Genomic DNA, 15,547 nt, shown 5'->3' on the forward strand with positions numbered 1-15,547 from the left:
ACCCCGACACATCCAGAACCTTCCAGCAGTCGACCTGGGACCTGGGCATGATGGTGCCTCTCCTGCTGTCCTTGCTGCTGCTCCTGGAGCCTGTGGCCCCGCTGGAGACCCCGGTGGGGGAGTGGGGGCCTGGTGAGTGAGGGCTGGAGACCCCGGCAGGGGAGTAGGGGCAGGGGAGTGGGGATCAGAGATGAGTACGGGGCATCTGAGCAGGGCATTGTGGGAGCAGGGCCCCCTTAAGGAAGCCTCTGAACAAGCCAAACCAGCTTTTCAAGGAAACAGATCGCAAATTCTGACTCTATGGAGGAACAAAACTAAGGCCCAGAGAGGTGAAGGGACCTGCCCCTGGTACAGAGCAGGAGCCAACCAGAGAGAATTCTTCTCCTCTTCCTCCTCCTGCCATGCTCAGCAGGAGCGAGCGTCTGTGGAAGCAGGTTGGACTTCAGAGAGCCAGTCTCCCCGCACCCCAACCCAAGCCCCACTCAGCAGCAGGAGGGGCACAGGGGCACATCTGACCCCACATCAGGACCACCAGTGTGGTCCATCATGAAGTGATGCTGGAATCAATGGTGGCCGCGTCCACACACACACACACACACACACATGCACACACACGCACACACATGGGCATGCACACAGGAGCCCACCAGGTATGCAGCTCCTGGAGTTCTCCAATTCGTTCCCCTCCCTGCACTGTCAGGAGGCTCAGCCAGCGTGTTCCTAGAAGCTGCAGGTAAAGTGGGGTTCACGGGTCTCCTCTGTGCCGACATGGGGGTTAGGCTGTCTTCATCAGGGGACCTGCAGCCCGATGGCCCTCACAGGGCAGGGCCCGGCCAGCCCAGCTCAGACGGTCACAACAGGAGGGTCAAGTCCCCGTCACCTTGCGCCGCCGCCTTCACGTGGTCTGGGTCCCCACCAGGAGGCTGAGCTGCTGCCTCAGTGGGCAGAGGGCTGGGGAAGCGGCCGCCCCCACACGGACCCCCACATCTCTCCTCTTGGCAGGACGGTACTCGCTGAGCTTTCTCTACACCGGCCAGTCCAGACCCAGGCCGGGGGAGCCCAGCTTCCGGGCCATGGCCTACCTCAATGACCAGGCCCTGTTCCGCTACGACAGCACGCGCGGGCGGGCCGAGCCGCTGGGCCCGTGGGCGCAGCTGAACGGGGTGGAGGACTGGGAGAAGGAGAGCAAACTCCAGAAGGCCAGGGGGGACTTCTTCCTGGAGGCCCTGAAAGACGCCGTGAATTACTACAAGGACCCCGAAGGTGAGTGGGGAGCAGGGGTGAGTTCAGCAGCAGGCGAGCATGTGCGGGCGGCAAGGGAACTGCAGAAGGACAGGGCTGAGGCTTGGCACCACCGTGGTGCCAGCACTGAGCCATGCCAGGGAGCCGGGCTGGGTCCCGTGGGTCCTGCTTGGTGTCTCACCTTCCCCCCAAATGCACTGACATTTCTGCAGCCCCCCCACAACTCTTCCAAAACACCTGCCTCACCCCTGCCTTTCACGGCCCCACTTTCCCTCTGAGCCCTTAGCACCAACCGGAAGTGACCAGACCCAGCGCTCCTCCGGGCGTGACGTCAGGCTTTACTCCCGGAAGTGACGTCTGACTCCACTCTCTTCTGAGTGAATGTCAGACACCACTGATCTCAAGGCCCCAAACTCCAACTCGGATGAGGCTGCTCCCACTCCTGGAGTTTGTTATTCTGATTTTATTTTTATTTAGACACCGTGATTTACAAATGTGTCTATCATAAGAGTTTCAGGCATACGCTGTTCCAGTTCCACTCCCGCCACCGTGCCGGCCCCCCCACAACGTTCCCTCCCCAGGTTCCCCACCTGGTGGGCTCATTTCTAAGTTAATCGCTGCGGTTTGGGCCCAGGCTGACAGTAACTGGTGGCTGCGTGGCTTAGATACACACTCACACCGCACCCACCCCTTCCTCTTCAACCCCACCGCAGACCCCCAGACCCACCCCTCGCAGGCCAGCCGAGCTGCTGAGGCGGAATCATTATAGGGTGGGGAGTGTCACAAGCGCCCTGCAAGCTGGACGTTTCCCACAGGGTGCCAGAGCAGCGCAGACGAGCCGGGAGACAGTGCGGGCTCGGGTGCAGCCCTGGTGTGCAGGCCCCGGGTCCCAGCCCCCGCCTGGAACCCCCACACACGGCTCAGTCCCCAGGGAATATTGGAGTGGGGGTGGGTGCTGAGGGCCCTGAGCACTGAGAGGGAAGTGTCAGAAGGGACTTGGAGTAAGGAGGATGAGGAAGGAAACGCGGACAGCAGCCGCCCAGCCAGGGCGCCAGGAGCCCCGGGAACAGTAGCAGCATTGTCCTCGGAGAAGCCACGCCAAGATGAGCTCAGGGGACAGGAAACAAGTGGTGGGGTGCGAACAGAGCTGGGGGCCAGCGGCCCTCGCCATGCCAGCAGGTAACGCCGTCTTCTAGTGCCAGGACTCGAGACCGTGTGCCCCTGCCAGGGGCTGACAGTTTCCCAGAATCATGGCTGGCAGGACTTGTGATAGGACAGAGGGGTGGGCAGACGCGAGGGACAGTGTTGACTCAGAGGAGCTGACCCCGCTCAGCGCCGGGATGGGGATTTCATAATCCTCCTCAAACCATGAAATCCAATCTTTCTGTTGACTTTGGAAATAGGCTTCCAAGTGGCGCATACTCCCTCGCCCCTCAGCTGAGTGTGCTTAGGGCTTACTCCTGGCTCTGTGCTCATGGATCACTGCTGACAGTGCTCAGAAGACCATGTGGGGTTCCGGGGATCAAACCCTGGTTGGTCGCTTGCAAGGCAAGCACCCTCCCCACCACGCTACTCTGCTATCACTCCAGCCTTGGTGAAGCTAGAAAGGGTTAGAAATCTTCTTCATGTCTCCAGTTCTGAAATTCTCTGGCTGCAAATCCAGTGTCCCATCCCAGATCACCCCAAAACCCCAAACTAAGCCTGGGCCCCTCCCCTGACTTCTGTGTGTCTGGACAAGAGCTTTTTCACCCAGGCCAAGCAACTTCTTGCCAAGATTTCAGAAATTCTTTTTCGGGCCGAAGAGATAGTGTGGGGTTTAAAGCACTTTACATGCACGCAGCCAACCCCAGTTTAATCCCTGGCACCCCAGAGGGTACCCTGAGCCCTACCAGGGGTGATCCCTGAGTGCAGAGTCAGGAGTCAGCCCCGCGGGGCTCCTAAACAAACCAGATCCAAAACCCTTTTCCTGCCTGGCGTGGGAGCGTGTAGGAGGCGGTGGCCGCGGGCTCATGGGTCACTGGGGGTGCCTGCAGCGCCCCACACTTTCCAGGGCAGGTTTGGCTGTGAGCTACAGAATAACGTGAACAGCGGCGCCTTCTGGAGCTACGCCTATGACGGCCGGGACTTCATCACCTTTAACCAGAGCGTCCCCACCTGGGTGGTCCTGGACCCGGCTGCTGGTGTCGCCAAGGGCAAGTGGGAGGCGGAGGCCGAGTACCTGCAGCGGTCCAAGGCCTACCTGGAGGAGGAGTGTCCCGCCATACTGCGGAGGTACCTGCACCTCGGGCAGCACCTCCTGGACCGACGAGGTACCCCGGCGGGGGAAGGAAGGGGGTCCCCCCGGGTGTGGGGTTGGAAGGGGACTGTCAGCCCTGAGACAGCAGAGGGGTAGGGCTGACGGCCCCGAGAGACCTTGGGGTGAGAAGGATCCAGAAAAAGGGTCATGTGGGATGAAGCAGGTGGGGGCAGATGCCAGGGACAGTGGGGCTGGGGCGGGTACCCTCAAAGGCTTGGGGGAAGATCCAAAATATTTGGGGATGGCAAAAAAATTGGAAGCAGTGCCATCAGAAGTTAGTACTCCCTGGCTAGGGTCAGGCAGGCAGGACTGGGATTAAGGGAAGGGGTCGCCAGCCTGCAGGCCCACCAGGGCTTGAACCCCAGCACCACAGAGTCACAAGTGCTATCAAGAGTGACCCCCTAGCCGAAGCAGCCGCTAGAACCACTGGATGGGGCCGGAGCAATAGCACAGCAGGGAGGGTGTTTGCCTTTCATGCGGCTGACCTGGGTTAGATCCCCAGCACCCCATGGGGTCACCCGAGCACCGCCAGGAGTGATTCCTGAGTGAGAGCCAGGAATAACCCCTGGGCACTGCTGGGTATGACCCAAAAAGCCAATCAATCAATCAATCAATAAATGAAAACCATCAGGTGTGGCCCAAAAAACAACAACATCAAATGAGAAAATAATTCTGGAGGCCAGAGAGATATGACTGGGTTTAAGGCATTTGCCTTGCATGTGCAAGCCCGAGTAAGCCCGAGCACTGCCATGTGTGGCCCCCAAACCAATAAATAAATCAATAAAAGGAAATGAAATTTAAAAATACAAAGCTCCAGGAATGGCCAGGCTGGAAAGTCGCCCCAAGACGTGCCCTGGACCAAGCTCGCGACCTGGGGCCCGGGACAGTGTTCAGATGGGGAGGGCATTAGCCTTGCCTGTGGCCATGGGGTTCTGTCCTCGGCACCCCATTGGTCCCCCCGAGCACCACCAGGAGTGATCCCTGAGTGCTGAGCCAGGCGGCACCCCTGAGCATCACTGGTGTGGACCCCCCTCAAAGAAAACAATAACAGAACTTAGACCCAGGAGAGGGCGGGGGGTTCCTGGGCAGGACAGTGTGGACTTCAGCCCCTCAGAACCACGCTCTGTCCCTCTGCAGATGCCCCCTCGGTGACCATCACCAACCACAAGGCCCCAGGACACCACAGACGGTTCAAGTGTCGTGCCGATGAGTTCTACCCGCCCGGCATCACCCTGCGCTGGACTCGGGCCGGCCGCCCCCTGGAGCCGGAGTCTAGGGGAGACGTGCTTCCTAGCGGCAGTGGCACTTACCAGTCCTGGGTGGTGGTGAGGGTCTCCCTGAAGGACGGGAGTCCCCTCGCCTGCCACGTGGAGCACAGCACCCGAGCTGAGACTCTCCTTGTGCAGTGGGACACTGACCAGGGCACCTCGACCCAGTAGCCAGTCCTCTGCACGTCAGGGGCCAGGTCATACGCAAGAAGCCAGGAGGAAGGGGCCGGGAGCAAAGCTGACCCGTGCCGGCGTGTCCTGTAAAAGCCCAAGCTTAATCCAGCATCCCATAGTTCCCCCGAGCACCACCAGGAGTGATTCCTGAGTGCAGAGCCAGGAGTGACCCCTAAGCATCATCGAGTGCAACACGCTCCCCCCCGAAAAAAGAAAAAGAAATAAACTATAAATGAGTAGAGACGTGAGCATTAGAGTCCTTCCCAAAGTGACTCGTCTGAAACTCTAAGCGTCCAGTGGGAGTATCTGGGACTGGGAAGGGGGGGGGGGCCTTTGTGGTGTAGTTTGGACCCTCAGGGCTCTGTGGACATTGTCCTGTACCCCTCAGCTTGTGTCCCCTCTGCTCATGAGATCCTGAAAACTCCTGAATTGAACCCAAAGTCTCTTCCTCTTTTTTTTTTTTAATATCTGGCATCACACCAGGACCAAAGCTCACCAGGAAGCAAGGATCCCCAGACTTCTCTGACTCCCTCAAAATGCATCCTTAGCGTGTTTAAATGAAATCAGTACCGGGCCCTGAGCGAGAGCACAGTCGAGAGGGCATTTGCCTTGCAAGTGGCCGAACCAGGTTCAATCCCCGGCTTCCCATAGGGTCCCCCAGGCACCCCCAGAAATAATTCCTGAATGCAGAGCCAGGAGTAACCCCTGAGCATGTCTGAGTGTGACACAAAAAGCAAAATAAATAAATAAAATCATTAAAAGAAATTTAAAAAATCAGAACTCACAGGTTCCAAGCCCAAGTTAGAGCAGGGCTCACTGCCCTGAGTCTTGTGGGACACCTCGCCCACCCCGCCCCACGTGCTGACCCCTCCCCTGACGCCCCTGAGGCCCCCGACGCCCCCGACGCCTTCTTTGGAGCTCTGAGCGACTCTCCCTCTTTACTAGAAAGCCTAGTGTAAAGGTTGTTCTTTTTAGAGGGTTGTTTTCAGTTTGCTGGGGCCACACTCAGCAGCACTGGCTACCCCCAGCTCTGTGTTAGGAGGTCACTCTCCAGCTGTGCTTGGGGTCCCACGTGATGCAGGGAATCAAATGGGTCACCCGGATGCGGGGCAGCGCCTTACCCCTGCACTGTCTCACCAGCCCCCGACTGTCCTTTTCTTTGAACGCTGATTTGGAAACCAAAGCTGAGAATTCGCTTCTTTAGTCCACACGTGATCCTAGCTCCCTTCCTCTGGATTAAAGACTTTCCAGTCCCGTTTGAATTGGAGAAGGGCTGCAGAGAGGAACATATAAATCACCCAAGGAGTGAAAAATAAAACTGTCGGAGACCAAAGCGATAGAACAGCAGGTAGGGAGCACTGGTCTTGCAAACAGCTGACCCGAATTCAATCCCCTGCATCCCATATGGTCCCCCAAGCCCTGTCAGGAGTGATCCTTGAGCACAGAGCCAGGAGTGCACTGCCAGGTGTGGCCCCAAAATAAAATAATAGAACTCTTTGAACTTCAAAATATTCTGACCTCTTGGTGGCTGGAGCAATAGTATAGCAGGCAAGGTACTTGCCTTGCACTAGGCTGACCAGGTTTAGATCCCCAGCACCCCAAATGATCCCATGAGCACTGCCAAGAGTAATTTCTGAGTGTAGAGCCAGGAGTAACCCCTGAGCATCACAGAGTGTGGCCCAAAAACAAGCAAAAATATTCTGACCCCTTAAAAAAATAAAGAACTCATGAGAAAAATTCAGATCAGCAAGGAAAACCACATGAGCATACAGACAGACAGAAGATTCCAGAACACCCTGAAAACCCTCCAAAAAATTCCAGAAACCCAAGTTCTGGTCAGTGTGGTAGCATCAGACACCCCCAGGGCTTTGGAAGGTTCATCTGGGAGCAGGCCAGAGCCACAGGGGAGAGTCACGGGGGGCGACCCAGGAGGGTCTTCGGGGAGGCTGGCTTTGGGCATACCAGAGGACCCAGGGGCAAGAGACCAAAGGTGGGTCCTTCCAGGGTCCCCTCTGCACCCCCTTCGCCAACTCCAGGCCCCCACAGATGGTCCTGAGCTGTGAACCAACATTCCTGCATTTTGCTTGGCAGTGAGGGAATGGCCTTATCTGGAGATGAGGCCAATTACCAGGAGAAAAGGTGCAAGACATTTTCTGCTTCGGTAATGCCCAGGGAACCCCAATTCTTTTTAGATGACCCCACCTCAAAGGTGGCTTGTCTAGAGACAGTAGAAGGTGAGGGGAACCCCAACTAGTTTCTGTCTGCACCATGTTTCCCGAAGGGGACAGTAGCACCCCTAGGGGTGCTGGGATTATGGGATGTTCTCCTTAGATGCACTTCAGGGGGGAGCTTTTCTCTTCAAGAAATTTGTTCTCTTGGAGCTGGAGCAATAGCACAGTGGGTAGGGCGTTTGCCTTGCACGCGTCCAACCCGTATAACCCACTTGCACGCGTCGATCCCCAGTATCCCATATGGTCCCCTGAGCACAGCCAGGGGTAATTCCTGAGTGTACAGCCAGGAGTAACCCCTGTGCATCGCCGGGTGTGACCCAAAAAGAAAAAAAAAAGAAGTTTGTTTCCTTCAAGAAGATAGATTTCCAAGGCGGCGCTGACTAATACTTTCTGTGGAAAGGGGTCAATCAGGTGAGTGAATTCAGGACCCTCTGCTCTAGACTCTGGGTTCCTGCACCTTATGCACAGGATCTAATGCACGTGACAGGTTCAGGTGAGATTTCCTTCCTGGCTGAGGGGACCAGGGCGGCCTTCGGCATCCAGGAAACTTCATCGTTTGCAGTTTTGAGATGTGACCACCAGAGGGCACCCGTCTCCTAGTAACTATGAGCCATTCCCGCGGTTTCTCTGCAATTGTCTCTTGTTCCCTTTGATAACTCTGTTTCTGTTACCTGGTCCCAATATTTCCAGCTAGATGTCCTAGTGACACCTCAGACCTCAGCCAGACTTTCCGTCTTCATTCCCAAAGAAATCAAAAACTCTTCTTCATCCTCTTTCGCTAGGTTCTCGCCCAGTCAAGGGCATTTTTATCCTTCCAGTGACCCAAATTAAGCCCTTGGGTTCCTGCTTTGTTTGTGTGGGAGCCACATCAGATGCGGTCCAGGCTTACTCCTAGCTCTGATCAGGGATCGCTCCTGAAGGGGCTCGTGGGACCATATGGGGTGTCAGGAGTTGAACCCAGGTCAGCTGTGTGCAAGGCGAACACCCTACTCACTAAACTGTCGCTCTGGCCCGACGCCAGTGTGCTTTTGCCCTCTCCCTTTCATCCCATACAGTCAAGATGTCATTGGGCCGGAGAGGTAGGACAGTGGGTAGGCATTTACCTCGCATGTGGCCAACCCAAATTCAATCCCCCGCATCCCACGTGGTCCCCCAACCCCCAGGAGTGATCCCTGAGTGCAGAACCAGGAGTAAGCTCTGAGCACTGCTGAGTGTGGCCCAAAAAGCTAAATCACAAAAGCCACAACCTGTGCTCACCACGACCCCGTCGCTTCGTGTCTCCACTGAGGGTCTGAGCGGCACCCAACAACCCTCCCTCTGCCAGATCATCTTTGGTATTTTCCAATATGTGGTGTTAAGCTAACACCAAATGAGGCTTGACACCGCCACATACTGACGCCTGGCCACCAGTGAGCCTGAGCTGACACCTCTGGGAACGAGACAGAGCCAGGCTTGTCCCCTTTGCCTGCGCCTCACACTGTGTGCTTAGCTTCAGCCCCCAGGCACGTGTCACATCCCAAGACCAATGTCATGTCTGTGACCCCATCTCTCCGCAGATCCGGTTTCCAGAGACCACCTTCTGCTTTCTGGTTCAATGAATTCAGCATTTCTAAATTCCTAGTATCCGTGAGCCTCTGGCTTTCTCTGGCTGATTGCACTGGGCATAACATCCTCGCGGTGTTGCTGTGTCACAGATGTTGAGGCGGCCTTCTCGACATCTTTAACTGACCAGGCTGTCCCACACAGAACCTGACTTCACATCCTCAGGACATGCTCAAAAGAGGTGTCTCTGAATCAGACAAGTTCCCACCCCACGTGCTTGAGGGTCCCTTTTCCCACATCCTCACCAGAATTTGATACTCTCAAATACTCCTAGCTCTGCATTCAGGGGTCACTCCTGACTGGGCTCCTGGGGGCAGACGTGGTGCTGGGGATCAAACCCAGGTTGGTTGCATGTAAGGCAGCTGCCCTACCCACTGTGCTGTGCTATCTCTATGGCCCTTCACCTGTTGCTTTTTTTTTCCCCTTTTTCCCTTTTTTTCTTTTTTTTTTTTCTTTTTGGGTCACACCCGGCAGTGCTCAGGGATTTCTCCTGGCTCTGCATTCAGGAATTACGTCTAGCAGTGCTCGGGGAACCCTATGGGATGCCATGGATTGAACCCGGGTTAGCAAGGCAAATGCCCTCCCCACTATACTATCACTCCAGCTGCCCTTCTACTGATTCTTCATCCAAACTTGATCATCTGAACTTTACTTTTTGCTTTGGTGCTCTCAGAACTCTCTGGACAGGTTCACAGGTGAAAAGGTAGGTAGTTCATTTTGTTAAGTGTCCACAAACGTGAGCTCAGCTGCCAACCAAGACCCACAGAGACAGGACAGAGTTTTCAAGGTTTTATTCACACATCAGAACACATTCATGCAAGGGACTCAGCGCTGAGGGTTCCCAAGCCTAAGAGACTTGGAACCTCAAGTGTCTGTGTAGCAGGTATTATGGACCCCTTTTTAGTTTCAGAACAGAATACATCTTGTCCTTTCACATGGCAGTTACATCCCCATCCTGTCTTGAGCAAAGCAGATGTACATAAGTAATATCTAGCAGTCAGAACACTTAGCCAAACATCTGGAGACCGTTGTGTGAATATTCTTTCGGTCGGAGGTGCAGAGACAAGACATGCAAGAGGAATGTAGAGAGCACGGAGGCCAAGGCATTGATCTGGTTCAAGGTCAGACTGCCAGAAGCCACCTTTTATTCTATTTTTTGTCAGTTACATCCTAATGACTTCATCACAGAAAAAGACTCACTAACGAGAGTACAAACAGTTATAGGATAAGTGTTCATCAAAAGAACATCAAGGTATACATTGTCTTGTCAAAGCTATGTTGTCAAAGTTATGTTGCAGTGATTTAAAATGTCAGAGAGACGTGCAGCCCGGGGAGGGATTTTTTTCCCTCTCCGCCCCATTTTTCTGAGCGAAAATGGCGGCAGCGGCAGCAGCCACGCGGTGAGAGCCACCCTCTAAGACCCCTACACCAGGAGGTAGGACTTTCTTTAGTGACGTAGCCTGTAGGTGATCCTGGGAGGGGAGGTGTTCCCGGCGCGCCTTCCGCCCAGAGATGAACCAAGAGCCGCGGCACGAGAAGCAGAGCCTCCCGCCTACTGACTGTGATCCTGAGGTCTCCTAACCCATTTTGGCACCAGAGCAGATTCTTGCAGCCATGCATTTTGACTGTGAACTGAGCTAAAATATTAGAAACCCAAAACCGCGCGGCCGCGATAGTCTTCACTTTTACCAAGGAAGAGAAATTATTAGATGATGCTTATTCAGCAGGCCTGATTGTTGGGGAAAATTTCCAATCAACAATAGTGAGTTCTGTATGGAAATATGAAATGTACTCAATATATAGAGAGAATAATGGGAATATCATCAGCTATTTAGATGGGGGGTGGGGTGGGAGGGGGGTGTATTGGGGTTCTTGGTGGTGGAACGGGTGCACTGGTGAAGGGATGGTGGTTTAATCAGTATTTGACTGTGACTTAAACCTGAAAGCTTTGTATTTTTTTTCTTGTTTTCACGGTGGTTCAATAAAATATTTCTTTAAAAAAATAAATAAATAAATAAATAAATATCCTCTACATTGAAAAAAAAAATAAATAAATAAATAAAATAAAATGTCAGAGAGAGATGGGGCCGGAGTGATAGCACAGCGGGTAGGGCGTTTGCCTTGGACGCGGCCGACCCGGGTTCAATCCCCGGCATCCCATATGGTCCCCCAAGCACCGCCAGGAGTAATTCCTGAGTGCAAAGCCAGGAGTAACCCCTGAGCATCGCTGGGTGTGACCCAAAAAGCAAAATAAATAAATAAATAAATAAAATGTCAGAGAAAGATACGGAGCTGGACACATAAGCTCTACAGATTACGTCCCCTACATTTTTTTTGGCTTTTTCGGTCACACTCGGCAATGCACAGGGGTTACTTCTGGCTCTGCACTCAGGAACTACCCCTGGAGGTGCTCAGGGGACCATATGGGATGCTGGGAATCGAACCCAGGTTGGCCACGTGCAAGGCAAATGCCCTACCCGCTGTGCTATCGCTCCAGCCCCCGTCCCCCACATTCTTGTGGTTACTTACACATAGGGCAAAAAGAAGGCTCATACTGATCTTTAAAGGTCAAACAAGATTAAGGATGTGTAAGAGAGGGCAAACTGCTGCCTTGTACTGCCAAGATAAGGTATGACCAGGCAGGCATGAGAGCATGCCGTACTTCTCCTGATCATACGGACTCACAAGTTTTATCTTGCCCACTTAACTCAAATCGGGGCCTCGGTTCTGCTTCCTGCTTGCAGGGCAGCATCCAGAGGCTCGTCCTGATGTCCTGGCTTAGCACCAGCAGGAGACATGTGTCAGTGGTCTTGAGTCTGGCCTTGGGTCTGGCCTGTCCTTCCTCCCCTCTTAGTCTGCAGGCAGCCAGGACAGACTGTTTCAAGATGGAGTGACTTTTGCCTCTCAATTTTAAGAAAGCAAAGCACATTCTAGAACTTTTCAAACATTCCTACCTCCCTTGCACCCAAAAGCACAGAGCACAGGGCATCTAAACAAACTGCTGTGGAAAGGAACCAGCAAGCCGAAGAGAACGAGAGGGTTACCCTTGTTTTTCCAGGATTCAGCCCTGCCCTGGGGAACTGATTTTTGAGCTTCCAAACCCTCAGACCAAGCTCTGCTGGACTATTCCTGCTGTTTGTCTTCATCCCCCACCTCCTCCTGCTAATTCCTCTCACGGAGGCTGTCAGGGGTTGAACCTGAGTCGGCTGCATGCAAGGCAAGTGACCTATCCACTGTAATATCTCTCCAGCATTGTTGTTGTTGTTGCCGTTGTTGTTATTATTATTTTTATTATATCTTATTATTATTGTTGTTGTTTTGTTGTTGTTGTTATTATTGTTATTGTTATTATTATATCTCATTTCGCTGACCAGGGCGGGAGGCGGGTGGGTTTACAAGCCTGGGAGTCCGGGTCCCGCACGACCTTCACATCTGGGACCACCGAGAGGAGGCGCCTCCGGAGGCCTAGAGAGGCGTTTGGGCGGCGGCGCGCTCACTTCCGGCCTTTGTGTCAGGCGGCACGGCGGCCCGCGGGGGTCAGTTCCACGTTCGCGAAGGTCGCCGCGCGCTCGGTGTTCGCGCGTCCCCGGGACCGCCCGGGACAGGGAGCCGGGGTCAACGGCAGCGCCCCTCCAGCCCGTGCCGGCGCGGGCGATGAGGCCCCGCTGGAGCCGGTTTCAGACAGACCTCGGGAGCCTCGGAATGGCCTTGCAGGCGCGCGGACTCGCCCCTTCGGGGGTCCCGAATCAGCGAGGGGCCGCGCCCGAGAGCAGAGCCCACACCGCCCGATGGGGACCCTGGGGCGCGAGGGGGTCCGCGGGAGGAGCGGGGGCCATGATTCCAGGAGCGCGAGGGCAAGCACCTTCCGGGCCTTGGTTATTCTCAAAACAGACGCACATGGACTCCTGGCGGGGCGCTGGCTGCTTGCGCTGCCCGGTGGGACCCCGTTAAGCCCGGTGCCAGAGCCGTAAGTTCGGCCAGGAGCGCTTTTCCTTGCACACGGCTGACCCGGGTTCGATCCCCAGCATCCACAGGGAGTCCGCCCTGAGCACCGCCGGGTGTGGCTTTCCCAAAGAGGGCCAAGCTTGATATAAGCCTCTTCATTGCTGACAGAAATTATGGCTCAGGCACCACCCATGCCACTGAGATGCAGACGGAACAGAAGGCTCTGGGGAGGAATGGAAGGTGCTGACTTCCTTTTCCTGCCAAGAGCAATCCCCTGTCCTGCCTGAGCCCATGGCTCCCGGAGAAACCGGGTGTGTGGATGGGATCATCGCTCGCCCAGCATAGAGCAAGTGCGCATCCAGCTGATGGGACGGAGAGCCAGTGCAGTGCAGGGCAGACCCTCCAGTCCTCCATCCCTGCGGTCCAGGGCGGACCCTCCAGTCCTCCATCCCTGCAGTCCAGAGCAGATCCTCAAGTCCCCCATCACTGTAGTCCAGAGCAGACTCCCCAGTCCTCCATCACTGCGGTCCAGGGGCAGACTCTCCATCCTCCATCTCCCAGGCATTTCCAGGATGATATGGATAGAGTGAAAGCAGTGGATTTTCTTCTCAATGCCACAGTCTCTCTCCCCACTTCACACAACCCCTTGGAAACAGCCCCCAGACCAAAACCTAATCTTAAAGAATAGATGTGCAGTGTCCTCACTAGAGCAAAATACTGGTACTGTAAGGTGCCCTCTATAAGCTAAGCTGCCCCCTTGTGCTTGCAATATGCAGAAATAACCAATCATTATGTTGCAAGCCTTAACCAACACAAGTCTATTCTGTAGCCAGAAAGCAGGAGACAATGTTTTTGTTTTGTTTCGGGGGGCCATACCAGCTGTTCTCAGGCTTACTCCTGGCTCTGTGCTCAGATCACTCTTGGGGGCGCTCAGGGGACCCTAGGTGGTGCCAGGGATAGAACCCATGTTGGCTGTGTGCTAGGCGAGCACCTTAGCACTATATAATCTCTCCAGCCCCTTCCCTGGTTTCCAGTCCCACCCCAATGTTTCCTGAACTGAAATTCTCAGCTGATGTTGAAAACCAGGGCACCGGAGGTGGCCTCCATTTGGGGCAGGGCAGGCATTGGCTGAGCTGTACCCCTGGCCGGCGCCTCCCAAGCAGGGCCCAGAGGACTGTCTCGCCGGGCACCACCTCCCGCCCTTCAGAGCAGCCTCCAGGTTCACACACTGATGAACTGGCCCGGCCAGGAAGGGTGGTGCCAGCAGTTCTGGGGGCACCTGCCAAGTTTCTCCCCCTGTGGAACAGTTGTGGATTGTTCTCATGGCTGGAACTTAATTAAGGTGATAAATAACTGGAAGGAGGAGAGCTGGGGGGGCCGGGGCTCAGAGCTGGAGCCCCAACTCCTAGGCCTGGAACGTAGCTGAGTCCAACAGTAAGTTATATAGATGGGGTGTCCGAGAAGAGGCAGCAAGGGGACTTGGCAGAGGAAGAGCTGCTTCTGCCACACGTGACTGTAGATTTAGAGGCTTCGTCCTTGCTGAACCTCAATATTTTGGTGGAGGGTCTTGTAACAAGTATCAAACCTAGGGCTTCAGGGCCCGAGTGATAATACAGTCAGTAGGGCGCTTACCTTCCATGCGGCCAACTCAGGTTCGATCCCCAGCACCCCATATGGTACCCAGAGCCCACCAGGAGAGATTCCTGAGTGTAGAGTCAAAAATAACCCCTGAGCATCGCCAGGTGTGACCCCAAAACAAAACAAAAATACCCCACAACAACCCAGGGCTTCTAAGAGTTCAAAGCATGAGCTCACCCCTTAACCACATCCATGCGCGTCCCCACCCAAGGGTCAATTTCTTCGTCTCGAAAATAGAACAGGGGCTAGAGAGGCAGGACAAGGCAGGGCCCTGGCCTTGCATACAGCATCCCAAGTCCTGCCCGGTGTGATCCTCGAGCACAGAGCCAGGAGTCACCCCTGAGCACTGCCAGGTGTGTCCCACCAAACCAAAAATGGAATAAAATATGATAGTCACCCTGCCAAATCATATTAATGATCTAGCAGAGCTAATGTCTCTGTCGCCTTGACCAGACGCTGGTCCAGACGTTCCTTCTAGGGGGTCTCAAAGCACAGAACGGTTCAGGCACCACCCAAAGCAGACCGTTGATTCATTTTTCCTGGACACTTGGCAGATTCTCAGCGACCTTAGCTAATCTTGTTTTCCTTCCTGCAGCTGCAGTGATGCAATAGGACGGTGCGAGAGCTGGGAGCCTTCAGGCCGGGCCCCCTTATCCTCACACCTCACCCCCCAGGTTTCTGCTGCAGGTGATAGCCCTGTCTTCCCAGTCAGATAATGGGGTCTCCACTAGACCCTAAGGCTCAGGGTCGGAGGGACTTTGTCTCCCCCACCCCCACCCCTGCTCCAGGTTCAGCCACCCTCCCCTGGACCACAGAGCTTGTGCAGGCCATGTTTACCCAGGGAGGAGAGAGTCGAGCCTGGCCCCCAGCCGTGTTTACACAGAGCAGCCGGGGCCAAGACCAACAATCCTGTGGCTTGGCTGTACTAATCCCCTGCCCACCCCTACCCCCACACCTCCCCATTTCTGGGCTCCTCTTCCCCAGGGCACCTGTTTATTGAGGGTAAGAGATGCTTCCACAGGGGTGGGGGTGGGAGGGTTAAGTGGCCACCAGGCTGGTCTCTGGCTGAGCAGTAGCAGGGCTGCAGGATAACACCGTTTCTCTGAGCCGGCTTGTGGCGAGTCAGGAATTCCGGACCAGTTCTTTTCCCA

General features: G+C 55.0%; 1 protein-coding gene across 1 annotated transcript; it reads left to right on the plus strand.

Annotated features, from left to right (window-relative positions):
- Positions 1-5,564, plus strand: AZGP1 (alpha-2-glycoprotein 1, zinc-binding). Its single transcript, XM_012934670.2, has 4 exons — positions 1-132; positions 1,003-1,263; positions 3,276-3,551; positions 4,676-5,564. Exons 1-4 carry the CDS (start codon positions 48-50, stop codon positions 4,975-4,977), a joined length of 924 nt encoding a protein of 307 aa, XP_012790124.2. The 5' UTR covers positions 1-47; the 3' UTR covers positions 4,978-5,564.
- The last annotated feature ends 9,983 nt before the right edge of the window (positions 5,565-15,547 follow it).

The sequence above is a fragment of the Sorex araneus genome, chromosome 4 (assembly GCF_027595985.1).
Source record: "Sorex araneus isolate mSorAra2 chromosome 4, mSorAra2.pri, whole genome shotgun sequence".
Lineage (NCBI taxonomy): Eukaryota > Metazoa > Chordata > Mammalia > Eulipotyphla > Soricidae > Sorex > Sorex araneus.

Excerpts from the sequence above, each read along its gene's own strand:
- AZGP1 (XM_012934670.2), top strand. The coding sequence starts at position 48 with ATGATGGTGCCTCTCCTGCTGTCCTTGCTGCTGCTCCTGGAGCCTGTG. Across the intron at positions 133-1,002 it reads GGTGGGGGAGTGGGGGCCTG|GACGGTACTCGCTGAGCTTT; the intron begins GTGAGTGAGGGC and ends TCCTCTTGGCAG. Across the intron at positions 3,552-4,675 it reads GCACCTCCTGGACCGACGAG|ATGCCCCCTCGGTGACCATC; the intron begins GTACCCCGGCGG and ends GTCCCTCTGCAG.